General features: G+C 40.9%; 1 protein-coding gene and 1 long non-coding RNA gene across 3 annotated transcripts; both read left to right on the forward strand.

The window, feature by feature from the left end:
- Positions 1–260: 260 nt before the first annotated feature.
- LOC311274037 lies at positions 261–2,415 on the forward strand. The gene is made up of 2 exons (XR_014624720.1): positions 261–745; positions 1,598–2,415. It is a non-coding gene; the product is annotated as an uncharacterized lncRNA (long non-coding RNA).
- A 4,211-nt stretch (positions 2,416–6,626) lies between these two features.
- Positions 6,627–16,135, forward strand: LOC311274036 (receptor expression-enhancing protein 5). 2 transcript variants are annotated; one of them, XM_084381451.1, is made up of 6 exons: positions 6,627–6,783; positions 6,883–7,016; positions 10,558–10,651; positions 11,966–12,104; positions 13,955–14,145; positions 15,486–16,135. In XM_084381451.1, the coding sequence occupies exons 2-6, from the start codon at positions 6,902–6,904 to the stop codon at positions 15,490–15,492; spliced, it is 546 nt and encodes a 181-aa protein (XP_084237577.1). In that variant the 5' UTR covers positions 6,627–6,783; positions 6,883–6,901; the 3' UTR covers positions 15,493–16,135. The 2 variants fall into 2 exon arrangements, with proteins under 2 accessions (XP_084237577.1, XP_084237576.1); XM_084381450.1 differs by having other exon boundaries at positions 6,632–6,783; positions 13,955–14,123.
- Positions 16,136–16,418: the final 283 nt, after the last annotated feature.

Below are 16,418 nucleotides of genomic sequence, written 5' to 3' on the forward strand. Positions count from 1 at the left end.
TCGTGGTCCTGACATTTCTGTCTGGTTTCATTGTGTTTTCTGGATGTTTGTGGTCTGTCTGCACTTTGTTTCCCTCCTGTGTTCCTGTGCTCCTCCCCGGCCTGCTTTTCCCTCCACACCTGCCCTGCTTCAGCCTCGTTAGCTCTGCCCTGTTCCAGTGTTTTCACCAGCCAATCAGCTCCTTTCCTGTCCTCCTGTTTCTTCACCTCATTCTTCTCACCTGAGCTTCTCCACCTATCTCTCCACCTGCACCTCATTACATCTTCAGTTTATTTTGTATTTAGGTCCAGTTTTCAGTTCAGTCTTTGTTGAGTTGTGTGCTCACGTTGCCTGTTCCTGTCCCTCAGTTTTTGTTTCAATGTTTGACTTTTTTCAATGAATATTATGGAAAGCTTTGAATCCAATCTACATGCTTTCTCCTCATTCAGGTCCACCTTCTCTTCTCAGTTTTTGTGACACAAGTTCGCTAGTTGCTTCCCTGTTTGTTTAGTCTGTACAGACCTCTCTCCACTGGTTACCTGACAACTTCAAACTGAAGATGACCAAGAAATATTTTGGCACATATCGCTGCACACTGAAACAATCTGTTTTCTAATTTGCAGTTGATATAAACTAGTGTTTAGCTTTAAAGTTGCTGGTGGGGGTATTTTCTTACATTTGGACGGAGCCAAGCTGTTTCCCCTCTGCTTCTAGCCTTCGTGCTGATGGACAGATATGACAGTGATATCACTCAGCAAGAAAGCAGGTGAGCATGTTCAATGTAGGTTTTAAGATTTATACGTTCTACAGTTTTCATAACTGTTACTGATATGACTGACTGTAGACAATTGTGGGATGTTGGTTATCAGAACAATGTTACTTTATTAAATGGAATGAAAATGATAGAATATTAAAATATATATAATATGTAAGTTTATCTAAGTGCTGTATTGTAGGCAACTGGACTTGTTTCAGTTTCTTGAAGACGCTTCACCTCTCATCCAAGAGGCTTCCTATGTTCTAACTAACTGAAGAGGAGTTGGCTGGTTGTTAAACTCTGTGTGGGCGTGTTCCTACAGAGTCGATAAGGACACATGCGGGTCGTTGACCCAACTGGCCTTCATGTGAGTTGCTAGAGCTCGGTGAGCCTAGGTATGAATGGTTGTTAAGCTGTCTGGGGAGCAAGTGGCCCTAACGACTGAGAACCTTCATCAACAATATATAATGTGTAAGTATATTCTGTGTTCAGTGGTCTGTGTCAGAGTCTCTTCCTCTTCAGCAGCTGCAGTTGGTTCCTGCTGTAACAGCTCAGTGTCTCTGCAGTCTGACTGAGGGAGGTTTTTGTACGACGGAAAATCACTGTGTGAACACCCAAGCACTGCTGATAAGATGTTGACTCTGACAGTAATAAACTGCTGCATCTTCAGCCTGAGCTCCGCTGATGGTCAAAGTGAAGTCAGAGCTGCTTCCACTGCCACTAAACCGAGCTGGTGTTCCTGATTCACGTGTGCTCGCAAGTTTTATTAGGAGCTTTGGAGTCTGTCCAGATTTATGTTGATACCAGTGCATACCCTGAACAGTATCAGACCATCTGTAAACAGCTGGGTTTGTCTTACAGGTGAGAGTGACAGTGGATCCTGGAGCAGATGTCACTACTGGAGGCTGAGTCACAGTCACCTGACCGCTGCATCCTGCACACAAAAACAAATCATTGATTTATCAGCAGAAATAAATGAGAGAAAAGGCAGCACATCATGTCTGAAATGTTGCTGAGTGAACCAACCTGTAAAACAGCAGCAGGCCAGCGTCCAGATGAGGATGGTGATGAGAGTCATGGTGGTTGTGCTTTCTGCTGTGTTGACTGACAGATCTGAGTCCTGCAGTGTTGAACTCACAGGACTATAAACCTTCTCAGTTCACTGGAGGATCAGCTGACCATGCAAAGCCTCCTCTCTATGGAAATCATGTCTCTGCTCTCAACACACTGAAGGCAACGTGGGACACAAAATCAGGAGAAATACTGCTTGGATTTACACCATCTATGATCTTAATGGAACAGAGGAAAATATTTATATTAAAAGTGCAGTTGAGGATTTAAGGACGAGTTTGTGTCCACTGTGGTTGGTATGATATGTCTGTTTGTCTGCCTTTCATTTACTTAAAACAGTAAATAATGAAGATTCAGTGTCTTTGTATTTCTTTTACTATAAATTCATTTTGAAAAATATGTTCTTGATCATCCAAGTATGATAACTGATCAATCTATACTTTAGAGTAATTTGTTTCTGCTTTGGACTGTTGTAATTTCAGACTGTCTTGTGTCGCTATCAGAAATGATCTTTTGACATCGCTGGTTATAGTCCAACAAGAATTTAACTTTCACAGCTTATTTATGAAGAATTTGAATAAACTGACAACTCAGAGTTTAAAACTGTATATGGAAGAGTGTCTGTGAGTGTGTTTCAGCTTTATTTAGATTCATTGTGGTTCTGCTTGATGACTCTTGTGTTCACTGGACCAGTTCTCCTCATCACAGTCTCTTCACCAACCCTCTGCACCTGCAGCAGGCCGTTTTCACTTCAGTCAAACTGAAGGAGGTTTTTGTACGGCTCTGAATCACTGTGTGAACCTTCCACTGCCATGGTAGCCCAGACAGTAGTAATCTCCTAGATCTTCAGCCTGAACCCCACTGATGGTCAGAGTGTAGCGAGAACCAGATCTACTGCCACTGAATCGAGACGGAGTTCCAGAGAAGCGAGATGATGAATAGTATATCAGAAGCTTGGGAGCCTGTCCAGGTTTCTGAAGGTACCAACTGAGGTAGCTACCAATATTTGAACTCCCTGTAGCGCTGATGGTCACAGTCCCTCCAAGACTAACAGACTTGAATTTGTCAGCCTGGGTCAGAAAATTGTTTGCAGAAGACTCTGAAATGAGAAATGACAAATCTTGTGAATAAGAATTAAGTGGAAGGAACAAACTGAATTTGCACCAAACGTTTTCAAAATGTCTCACCCTGACTCAGAAAACCCAACATGACAATCAGAGTTATTGGCGACATCATCCTGATGCAGTTTTCAGTGTGAGTGCATGAAAACAGTTCAGACTCTCTGTGACATAAGAACTTAAACTCTGAGGAGCAGTGATGCATTAAAATCATGCAAAATATATTTAAGAAGGCAAACACACACCTGTTCATGTGAAACAGAGAAAGAGGAGGTGAGGTGGAGTGACAGCTCATCATCTTGAGGATCATTGGACAGTTTAAAGTCCATCTAGAAAATTTAGACTTTGAGCTGTTTTACATTTCTTCTCCTCATTTTAAACATCCTGCATTTCACATCTTTATGATCTCACATGACTTTGTCCTCATTAACAGGTCTATATCACCCCCTGCTGGCACACTTCAGCTTAGCTTAGTTTAACACAAAGACTGATAACATGTGAAAACAGCTGGTATGTCCCTATAGGCAAGTAAATCTGACCATCAGCACCTCTAAAGCTGTCGTGGTCCTGACATTTCTGTCTGCTTTCATTGTGTTTTCTGGATGTTTGTGGTCTGTCTGCACTTTGTTTCCCTCCTGTGTTCCTGTGCTCCTCCCCGGCCTGCTTTTCCCTCCACACCTGCCCTGCTTCAGCCTCGTTAGCTCTGCCCTGTTCCAGTGTTTTCACCAGCCAATCAGCTCCTTTCCTGTCCTCCTGTTTCTTCACCTCATTCACCTCACCTGAGCTTCTCCACCTATCTCTCCACCTGCACCTCATTACATCATCAGTTTATTTTTTTATATAAGTTCAGTTTTCAGTTTCATGCTTGAGGAGTTGTCTGCCTGTTCTTGTGTCAGAGTTTTAGTTGTTTTATATTTGGTAATTTCAAATGTGGATTTTCTAGCACTTGTAGCCAAGCAACCTGTGTCCCCCGACTTTCAGACTTCATGTCAGGCTAAGCTAATTGACTGCTGATGGACTGATTGATATAAGAGTCATATCAGTCAGCACACTTCTGATGTATAATTTTAAAGTTGTGTAACAGGGTTTTGTATATTTGGATTTTTGTGTGATACACTTTTCATATGTTTTGCTTATTTTATAATTTGAAAATGTAATGTGAAAATGAACATTGTGGGATGTTAGTTATCATAACAGTGTTAATTTTTCATATGGAATAAAGATGTATAGAAATTATAAAATATAATATATTTATATTATTAAGTATTGTGTGCTTGGTGAGGCTCCTGTCAGCTCTGTGTTCAGTGGTCTGTGTCAGAGTCTCTTCCTCTTCAGCAGCTGCAGTCGGTTCCTGCTGTAACAGCTCAGTGTCTCTGCAGTCTGACTGAGGGAGGTTTTTGTACAACGACAAATCACTGTGTCAACACATAAGGACTGTGTACACTCTTACAGTAATAAACTGCTGCATCTTCAGTCTGAACTCCACTGATGGTCAAAGTGAAGTCAGAGCTGCTTCCACTGCCACTAAACCGAGCTGGTGTTCCTGAATGACTTACGCTCACATGTCTGATTAGGAGCTTTGGACTCTGTCCAGGTTTCTGTTGATACCAGAACATACATTGACCAATATTACCACAGTTGTGATAAACAGCTGGGTTGGTCTTACAGGTGAGAGTGACAGTGGATCCTGGAGCAGATGTCACTACTGGAGGCTGAGTCACAGTCACCTGACCGCTGCATCCTGCACACAAAAACAAATCATTGATTTATCAGCAGAAATAAATGAGAGAAAAGGCAGCACATCATGTCTGAAATGTTGCTGAGTGAACCAACCTGTAAAACAGCAGCAGGCCAGCGTCCAGATGAGGATGGTGATGAGAGTCATGGTGGTTGTGCTTTCTGCTGTGTTGACTGACAGATCTGAGTCCTGCAGTGTTGAACTCACAGGACTATAAACCTTCTCAGTTCACTGGAGGATCAGCTGACCATGCAAAGCCTCCTCTCTATGGAAATCATGTCTCTGCTCTCAACACACTGAAGGCAACGTGGGACACAAAATCAGGAGAAATACTGCTTGGATTTACACCATCTATGATCTTAATGGAACAGAGGAAAATATTTGTATTAGAAGTGCAGTTGAGGATTTAAGGATGAGTTTGTGTCCACTGTGGTTGGTATGATATGTCTGTTTGTCTGCCTTTCAATTACTCACAGGGTTTACTGGAGATAAATAATATATTTAATATCTGTTTAATATGCGTTATCAGTAAACTATGATTATTTAAAAAGCATCATGTTAATCACCACCACTTTAGGTTCCTCGTCCCTCTGCTGGTTCAGTCTTTGCAAAGTTTTCCAAAAGCCTTTGTGCTCATAAATAGATGCATGCTGCCCTCTGCTGACAGTTCAGCTTCACAACAACTTCATTCTGACATGAGATTGAATTTGTGCTCCCCCTTCACTATTTTAATGACCGTGCATGTCGATCATTCAGATGCTTCAGCCGTGACTTTAGGAAAAAAGGGATTATCTCTACTTATCTCATGATAATGACCTTTGACTTTTTGTGTCATATTGAAAACTTTTTATCTCACAATTATGACTTTTTATCCTGTATTGATGACTTTTTCTCTCATGATTTCAATTTTTTAATCTCACAATTTAGATTTCTCGTCACATATTGGACTTTTTGTCTCATAATTTTGACTTTCCATCTCATAATTATTACTTTGTATCTCATAATTACAATGTTTTAATCTAATAATTTAGACTTTTTTTTATCTCATATTGGACATTTTGTCTCATTATTTAGATTTTCTATCTCATAGTTATTACTTTTTAATCTCAAACCCTAATTTCTATTTTACATTTATTGATTTTGACATTTATCTAATAATATTGACCTTTTCACCTCATATTTATGACTTTACATCTAAAAAAATGTAATTTCCATCTCATGAATTTGACTTTTATGCCATGATTTCAAGCGTAACAAAAACATATTTTTAATCTAACAATTATGACTTTGTATCCCATATTGATGACTTTTTCTCTCATAATTTAAACTTTTTAACTCATGATTATGACTTTTGTCTCATAATTAAAAATATATATAATAATATATAATAATATTTTTATCTCACAATTTCGATTTCTCATCACATATTTGACTTTTCATCTTATAATTTCGATTTATCATCTCATAATTATTACTTTTATCTCATAATTTCAATGTTTTAATATAATAAGTTAGACTTTTTATCTCATATTGGAATTTTTAATCTCATAGCCTCATTTTCACTTTCCATTTATTAATTTTGACATTATATCTCATAATTCTGACTTTTATCTCATAATATTGCCCTTTTTATGTCATATTTACGACAATTTTTAATTTCCATCTCATGAATTTGACTTTTATGCCATGATTTCCACTTTATTAAAAAAAACTTTTTAGTCATTAGTCATGATTTATTTGACAAACTAATTATGACCATGTGGATATTTTCATTTCATCAAACTCAGTCTCCATCTTATTGTGTGTCTTTATTTGGCAGCTGTGGGCTTCCATAGAGAGCCTCTCCTCAAACCTTCTGATTATTTCCAGGTGTGTGCGTCACTATCAGATATTTACAACACGGCCTGCATGTATCCCGCCTGCTATAAAGGCTCATCATTACCTTTCCTCCACACAGTAACACCGTTGTTTAATCACCTGCTGCGGTGAACGCCAGCGGAGCTCTCTGATTGGTCAGCGGGTGTCCGTCAGTCTCCTCCCCCTCCCACTGCCAGCGCAGCTCCAGCGGACTCGGCAGGCAGGCAGCCACCCAGCGGCGAGTTTCCGAGCACATTATCAAGGTTAGTGAAATAACTCGTCCGTTTTTCACGAAAAAACCCCTCAAACGTCGCCTCTTGTAACATTTCTTTCCTCTCCCGCGCGGCTTTTGTCGACCACAGGCTCAGGAAAGGCCCGAAAATGACGCAGTTCAAGGAGCGCTTCGTGGCCGTGCTCCACGAGAAAAACTTTGTGACAGATCAGTTGGCCAAGTTGGAGGAAAAAACGGGAGTGAAGAGGGAGTACATCGCCGTGGGTATGTTAACAACAAAAGAGCAAGCAGTGAAACATCTTTAAAATGTGTAAATGGACTTGTGAGAACTTTCTTTGGGGGCTTGAACGTCTCCTCCATAAACTATAAACTTCAATTATTCATGTTTAGCTGATAAGTTGCCACTCACACTGAAACTGGCAACCGGTTGTGGGCACACTGTTGCATGAGTACTTGACTTTTTTTTTTTTTTGTCTGGTTTCATATCCTGTGACGCTGCTGGCTGGCGTCAATTTTATTATCTTCCTCAGGCTCAAATACCAAAGTTCATCCAACTCAGACCTACACAGAGATTATTACCAGATTAGAGCTGGTGATTCACACACACCTTCCTCACACACACCTATTTTAAATGTTGTAAATGAACTGGCTCCTAATATCTCAGTGCCCACCACCACCAGCTGGCCCTCATGGGTATTTTTATCTTGTCCTGAAATATCCCAGTGCAAGGCAAATATGGAGGGAGATACTAGGATGACTTGTTATACAACTGCGAGCAGCTCTCCGTTATCTTCTATTGAGTCTGTTGTCAGTCTGCGGGCACGGTTACATGTCAATAAGGGCCATGCACCTCAGGCTATGTGGTCACTGTTTGTTGTCTACGATGGCACCCAGAGACAGGAAACGTGTCAGCCAGGGTGACCCACATTCAAACTGTCTTTACTCAAAATTGATCCGCACAACAGCGTAACAAAGGGGGGCACATTTAAACAACCGATTTCCAGGTCACAGATGATGTTTGATGCTGTATGAGGGATGTGTTGTCAATACTTAGTCTGTACTCACACTTGGATCATGAGGATGTTTGCAATTAGCCCTGAGGAGTTTGCTATTTTCAGTTCGAACATCAAATATAGCACTGAAAAGCGATCGGGTCAACATTAACCCGACGGATATTGGATATTAGTCGCTGAAAGTTTGAAAAACAATCAACAAAACTGTCTTTTTTGAGCAAAATAAATACAAAACTCTCAACAGCTGGAAAAAATATACTTTTGGGTGGACAAGCTATGTAATGGAAACAAACTCTGAACTAGATCTGCCAGGAGGTGGCTCCTCTTCGTCCTCTTCATCAGGATTTTTGGGGCCGATCGCAGAAAAAAGTAAATAGGACACAAAATCTTGTATCACAGTCTCAGTTGTTTCAGTCTTTGCACCCTGAAGACACTGCTCCACCACCTGGGCACTACAGTTGGTGTCAACACAAGACTGACAAGTACAAGTACAAGTACAGGTACACACCGCCAAACTGGCTGTCAAAACAAATATTGAGGATTGTATGCAAATACAGTTGTGACTCATGTCTACCCTGCATTTACAGCAGAAGGTAGACACACACAGAGCAGCCAAATTATACCACGGCCTGTCCTGTTTGCAGAAATACCTTGTTAGTGTCTCGTTAGCCTGTCAGAGAGGGAACAGCCATTCATTTCATACTCAGGCCCCACTGCAGGCTTGTTGCCTAACATGTACACTGATAATTGGTGGCATACAAGAAATTCTTCCCCGTTTGCTCACTGTAATGTTAAGTTGCACTTGGCCTTGATCTGGACATGTCAGTCGAACAGATTTACAAAGTGCCATTTAAAGTGTGGAGATACGTCTCAGGTTCAGACCGACTCATGTGACAGCCTGAAGTGTGAAGTCTTGCTGTGCTGACTGGAGGAGAGAGGTCTAATCTCTTCTGTGTTTGCAGCCAAACTCACTGAGTGAGCGGCCGTTGATAGTCAACTTCATGTTTGTGAAGCCAACCCCCACCCACTGTACTCCTAACAATGGGTACTTGTGATGATTCGATGCTAAAAGGAACTGGATTTTTAACTGAATTACAACTCCTGCAACTCTAATGACTTGGTTAAGCCTGTACACTCAATTGTGTCATGACTTTTGTGCCCCTTTTTTCATGAGAAGGACATGTGTTTTCACTTAGAGTTGAAAATGCTTTGTTCATTTTCTGAAAGAGTTCAGGAGTTGCCTACTCACAGAAAAGAGCCACATTGCATGCAGGTTTGGAGATGTTTGTTGCAGTCATAAGAATCCTGTTTTATTATTTTATTATTCATCTCTGATTAGTTTAATGTGCCAGTTTAGATTTCCCTATGAAAAGTGTTTCTCTGTGTCTGCATATGTCAGCCGGTGTCTCACCAGGGTCTTCCATTTCAGCCAGTTCTTCCAGTTTTGCCTCCGTTGGCGAGCGATAGGAGAGTGGGAGATATTTGTATATGAGGCGGGACAAACAAATGAGATAGCCTGGAGGCCAGAACAGTATCAAAGGCTTTTAGTGCTTTACATACTGCATGACCTCATTATGTTTATGGAATTGGTGGGTGATACAGTTTGTCTCGGCAATTGAGTTTTGCCTGAATTTGAATAATGTATGGCGTATACTCGCACCGACAGCTGTGCAGCAGAGTGTCAGACAGTCCTCTTGTCCTGTTTTGCTTTAAACCTGATCGTACAGAGACAAACACTCCCAGAAAAAGATCTGGGATGTTTGTGGGAAGCGTTAAATAAATAAATGAAAAGCATGATTTAAAGCATAATTTGGAGAAAACAATCACTTATGCTAAAATGGATAAGCTAACATGGCTGGTCAGACTTTAGCATCTTTGCTTTGAAGTCAGGGTCTTGCTGCCAGCGAACCGGTAAGCTGTTTAAACCTCTGAGCGTGTAAGAAACGCAGCCAGCTTGCTATTGTTAAGAGTATGCAGCATGCAGTTCAGTTCATACAGAGCTCATTGTCTCTTTTTTTTAAAGGTATAAAGGCCTGTATCCCCCCACCACTTACTTCAGTGCTAGAATATATTTTTTTAAAAGGTGCAGTCAGTGACTCTTCTAATTAGATTGTGCAGATGTGCCTAATAAAGAGGCCACTGAGTGTATTTTTGCCTTATACGTGTGCAAATGAAACGGAGGCTGCAACTATTATTTTCATCGTCGTTTAATCTGGCAGTTATTTTCCTCCGGTAAGTCGTTTTTATCCGACCAACAATCCAAATCCCAAAGATATTCAGTTTATTCACATTTGCGAAACGGTTGGATTGATCAGTCGATTAATTTTCCGATCGTTTCAGCTCTAAATTAAACAATTACTTTAAAAACAGAACAAATACAGTATTAAATGTTGAAATCCATGATTGTATTTAAAGGCTTTTATTAAGATCGCTTTGTTAATTACAGATAACGCTCAAATAGTAATGCAGATTCTGGCATTTGTGGAATCTCTCATACACTCGAGGTGGACGGCGCAGGCAGGCAGGGTGTTTCACATGACTGAGCGATCTTTGTGGTTGGTTAAAAGTCAACTTTCACTACCTGGATTTGAATAGCATTGTTTGACTTGCGTTTAGTGCTCCTCCTAATCCTGGTACTGTGCTGATCTGACATCCTGCTATCAGACACACATGCCATTATCCGCATGTGAATGTGACATTAAACGCGTTTGTCTAATAGCTGGATGACCTCACCCTGCTCTTGCTGTTCCGCCTTCTGCTCTCACGACGCTGTTGTCTCTTTCCCTCTGCAGGTCTTCTGAGTTTTCTCGGGCTGTATCTGCTGTTTGGATATGGAGCCTCGCTGCTCTGCAACCTGATTGGCTTCGCCTACCCAGCGTATTTCTCGTACGTATGATGAAGATGAGCTCACACTGTGTTGCCATAAGTCACCGAGCACCCCGCCACTGATTATTGAGATCAGGTGTTTCAGCCACACCCATTACTAACAGGTGCTTACAATCCAGCACAGAGGCAAGAAATCTCCAAAGACAAACATTTAGTATTTAGACTGCGTCATAAAGAACGTGGTGAGTTTGAACAAGTGTTATAGGATGCCACCTTTGCTGTCAGTTTGGGAAATTTCTACCGCAGCCAACCGTGAGTGCATTGTGAAGAGGAAGTCCCTGAGGGCCCTCGGGTTATCAGTGAGCATCTGTGGCTCTAGTTGTAGCGATGAATCCCGCACCATTGACACCATAGTCTGCCTTTGTCTGTAGCTTTTTTGAGCGTGTAGGGTCTGTGCCGGAGCCCGTTGGTCAGTCATCAGTGCAAGAGAAGAGAAAAGTGAAAAGAAAAGAGAAGCCACTTCCGCCTGTCGCCATCTTATCTATGATTTACATCATTGCAGGCAATGCATGCAGTTTAGTTTCTCTTAGAGCTGGGTTTAAAACTCAGTCTTCCGATTCAAATCAATCTTCATTTTAATCATTGTTTTACTGACGTTTCACAAGGTCTGAAATGAACAACCGCCTAGTGACCAATGCAGGCAGGTTTTCTGTTTAGCGAGTAAATCTTTAAAGACTTTCCACCTCACTGGTGAGTAAATATTTGCACCAGAACAGTAACGCAATTGAAAACAATGCTGAGAGTCTCTACTGCAATCTGGTGTCATTTAGGGACATGCTGGTTCAAAAACAGTCAGAAATCTACATCGCTTAGTGTGTCAACATGCGTGTGCCCCAACAGGGATTCCACGGTGCTTTCAAGTGTACTTTGTAAACCGAGAAATCTTTATTTAAAAAAGGAGGATTTCTATTTTTTTTCCTTTGTTCAAATACACAGGCCTACATCTGTCATTAATTTGTTGTTCTTAGACTACAGTACTTTTGTTCCAAGACCCACTTAGGTTCAGATTTATGTACTTTACTTCAAGTGCTGCTTAAAGCTACCCTGTGGATTTTTGATGGTAAACAGCTTTTTAAACATTAAGACTTGTTCACCAACTCCCATGTATCCTTCAGGCCTAGTATACATGTTAAAAATGCCTCAGAAAGTGATTTTTCAATCATTTTAATGAACGTCCTCGAGTGCACTCTGGTCAGTTCATCAAAATGTAGTTCACAAAAACCATTACATGCAACGACTTTCAATATTTATGTAACTTTTTCCATTGTGACCTTATCAACCTCCTAATTGGAACCATGCTTCCTGTTCATCCAGTATCAAGGCCATCGAGAGCAACGTTAAGGAGGACGACACACAGTGGCTGACCTACTGGGTTGTTTATGGACTCTTCAGCATCGTCGAGGCCTTCTCTGACATCTTCCTCTTCTGGTTCCCGTTTTACTATGCCGGCAAGGTAGGCTGACTTTCTCGTGTGTGTGCAAGATTGATTTTAATGCTCTACATTACTGTTTTCAGTCTGTAGCTCCCCTGTAAGAAGCTGACAACTGACTTTTAGTGTGGTTTAGCTGTGCAACCACAGAGTCACAGGGTTATGAGTCACAGCTGGGTGGATTTCTTTTGGCCTCTACATTTTAGCTTTGCAACAGCGCACTCTTGTGGACTGGTCCTGTAATGGGAAAAATAAGGAAAATACTGTATGCATGCATCTGCTGTGATTAATTCAAGGTGGATGTGTTAACCCTGGAAAAGTCTACTCAAGTATACTCAAAAATCACTTTAATGTACTTTTAATGGGCTTTGACATCCCACAATGCACCATACAAAATAAACACCGGCGACTTGAACCTGCAAAACATGAGTGAAGTGTAAGTGGTGAAAGCTTTAGAGGGCTCTAGACTAACTTTTTCCACAAGTAGCACTCTGGCTCCCTACTCTACATTTGAGTAGCACCACTTGAATCGTCATGCAGCTCAACACATTCATACTCTTCATCTTAACTGTATCCTTTAGAAATAAAAAGTGAATTTACAGAAATCACAATGTTCAGTTTTATTTAAAAAGAAAACTTTAAGAGAGTCATTTTCCATGACTTATTTAAAGGGGCATCGCAGTCTAAAACCATCAGTTGACAAAGAAAAGTGTCTTTCTAATCCGTTTATTACATTAGTACATTAATAGATTTCTTGTGATGCGTTGTTGTTTTTTCCTGTGGCGTTTCCTGTGGGAAATCTTTACCAGTGGAAACATCGCTCCTGGTGTTTCACATGATATACGATAATGGTTTTGAAAGTCACATGGTGCTTCTTGTTATAAAATGTAGTTGTAGTCTCCAAAAATTGTCTCAAAATGCAACTCGATGGTCTCAGCCTGGAGCCCTGCCATTCTTGGAGTGTAATGGGAAGTGGCGTAAGCTCCTCGGGGTGTTGCTCACGAAAATGTGAGTGTAAGACGGACAGGCGGTTTGGGAGTTGTCAGCAGTAACTGGGGTGTTGCGCCAGCCCGGCGACAGATCAATCCCCATCAGTTACAGAAGTATTTCAAATCATTTCATGTCCACTGTGACCTGAGAGTTGTTTGTGTCATAATCCAACATATCCTAGTCCTCCTCTGACCATTAAAAATCACCTCACTGTCCAGTTGTTTCAGCCTAATTGCAACAATCAACATTGCTTGACTTCATGAAAATGGTTTGATTTCAATGAATACATTTAATCCTGGAAAACAGGGTTAACGAACAGTGGCTCACACTGTAATGAGATGATAAATTAACTCTGGCCTGTTATGTAACATAGCAACAATATAACAACACGCATTTAAGGACAAAGTCTAAAGGTAACGGCAACTTACAATCATTTTCATTACTGATTAGCTGCAGATGTTTTTTAAAACTTTGTGTGACGAATTGATTAATCAGCCGGCGTATTAAATAGGTCGTGCAGCCGACCTGAAAGCACTGCTACCCTCGGCTCATGTCCCAGGTTGAACCACCCAGAGGTTGTCACCGGGCCATGGCTTGTCACTCCACGGGGCTAACACCACCTGCCTTGACAGGAGCTTTCTCTTCTCTGCTGTGACAACATGGCACAGCCTTCCCCCCCCTGCTGTCATCGGAGACGTCACATCGAGCAGTGTTCATGCCTTTAAGAAAACAGTGAACAAAACAACACCTCACTGTGCAATTAAGTTTCATGTATATTCCTGAGTAGCTGCAATAGAAGGCTCTCTGATATTAATTCTTTAACTTGACACATGAGCTTGCACAGCAGCATATTATCTAATATCTGCCCTCTGCTCTCTCCTCAGTGTGTGTTCCTGATTTGGTGTATGGCTCCAGTGACGTGGAACGGTTCTGAGATCTTGTACAAGCGCGTGATCCGGCCATTTTTCTTGAAACACCAGACTGCCATGGACAACATGGTCAGCGATCTTACTTCCAAGGCTAAGACCATAACTGAGCAAGTCACAAAGGAGGGTGAGATACCAACAATATACATGCAAGTACAGCCACTTATCAGATCTATCAGACTGGATGATAACACCTAACATCATAAACAACATCCTATTAAATATACCTGTGGTACAGGATTATCTGTCGTCACAGTGAACTTCTTACTAACCGTATGTACTAACCAATAAACCATATATTGTGACTTATGAGTAATGAGTAATATTTGTCTAGCATACTCAGTAGTTGAGAATACTTTTAGGTTTGTATTTGCTTGAACAGGGAAATCAAGATGGATCGGCTCTATGTCACATCTCTCGTGGCTATCAAAATAGGACCAACTTGACTGTGATGGAGACCAATCAGAGCTGCTGTTTCTGAGGTTTTTGCCAACTGACCAAAATGATCTTATGCAGCTGTAAAACTGCTTTTGATGATGTAGGCCAGCGAACCTGACCTGAGCGAAGTATCCAGCAGTGAGACTTTGTTGTACTCCTGTCTTCACAAGCTGAGAAACTTTCTCAAAATATAGTATATATTATTATATAGTATAAGTATTTTGAGAAGACAAAAGAAACGGGCGTTCTACTACTAAACCAAGTATTCATATTTAAAACAAAAACCGTCAAACAGATACAGTTGAACACTAGTCGGACTCATTTTTACTAGAAATGGCCAAGAATGGCTTATGCTTTGCTTTATGACGTCCAGGACTTTTACAGTCCTGTAAATGTAATTCTGTATGAACTCAAAGCTCATAATGTAGTATTGAATTTCTACGGAGAAAGAACATTAAAACTTCTTCTTCATGATGAAAGAAGTGATTAAAAACCGTGAAATCAGCTCGATGTTTCAGGGCATTGCGTGAGGATATTTGAACAAAACCTTGTGTGTTAGACTGCCGTGACTTGCTCCAGCCTCCGGACTATGGTCCAGGGATATTTTATGACAGTATATCTGTTTAGCTTTGTTTTGACTTGTATCCGGTGCTTGGACGCACATAATTACATTGCTTTAAAGGCAACTTGTTAAATGAACCCACACTGTACTCTCTGGCCGGTTGCGTCCATATGCCTGTGGGGTTTTTTTGTACTTTTACAGAAGAAATGATTTTTTATCATTATGTCAGTTACAGAGTCATAACGTCTGTTTCCATGACATTTTTGATTAGCCTCGTACGCCTCTATATATATATATATACAACCATAAAAACAACATCCTCAAATACAGTAATCTGTTGTGTCTGTTAGGTCTGGGCGATGTCCACCAAATTGGCGTCACAATGTTGTCAGCCATCAGCCGTCTGTGATGGACGATGCCCTCATCCTAGTATGTGTTTACCTTTCTGCAAAATAAACTCTGTTGTTTTTCTTCTCTTTGTTCCATCAGCTGTTAACCAGGTCCTCAATCACGACAAGAACCAGTGAGAGACGTGGAAAGGCGTTGTGTGTGTGTGTGTGTGCATGTATGTGTGTTTGGGTACTGAATGGGTGTTTGTGCGTGTGTGTGTCTGTCCTCCCCCCTTCCATGACGAATGATGATGATGAGCCCACCCGTCACATGGTGAACTGAAGCGCCACACTCCTGAAAATAAATAAGAGCTTGTTGTTTGTGCATCACATCGGTTTACTGCCATCGGTCCTGCCAAGAAAATCTGTAAAACTGTGATCCTTCATGTGCTCTTATGTTCCTTGTTGACAGAATAAGTGGGAAAAAATATGTTGAAAGTGTAAATTACGGTCATGTACCTGCGGGTTTCAGCAACTAAATGAGCCATTTGTGACAGAAGAGCGAGACTGATAACGTAACGGTTATAAAAGCAGGTTGTTTTGAACAGCATTTTCTAAAAATTGTTAATTAAAACTGGAACTTTTAACATGTCATTGATGTCTTCTTACTCCTGCATGTGCCAAGCAGCATGAAGTCTGTTTGAGCTACTGGGAAGGTTCAATCTAACTGCTTGACTTCTGTCTTTATAACGTCTTAATTTATCTTGTCATAATTGATGAAGCAATAAAACTGGAACCCTGATGAACTGACGAACGGTGTCTGCCTGCGTTTTAAACTTCCATTTTCTTCTGGTGCCCTCTCTCTGAGCAGTGTCATTCCTCTCAAAGTGGGAAATGGGATTTTATGTGGTCCAAATTACAATGTTCACGCGCCAGTGATTTCTGTAATTGTTTTTTTATAGCACTGGGCGAGTCGAGGAAATTGTATTTCTGGATATGTAACCTCTGTGGATTTGGGTCTAGTTCGTTCTGCAGCACCAAATTTTTCTCATTAATAAACTTCAATAATATTAAATAATGGCCAAATATTTCT

The sequence above is a fragment of the Pagrus pagrus genome (genome assembly GCF_965226575.1).
Source record: "Pagrus pagrus genome assembly, chromosome: 18".
NCBI classification, from domain to species: Eukaryota; Metazoa; Chordata; class Actinopteri; order Spariformes; family Sparidae; genus Pagrus; species Pagrus pagrus.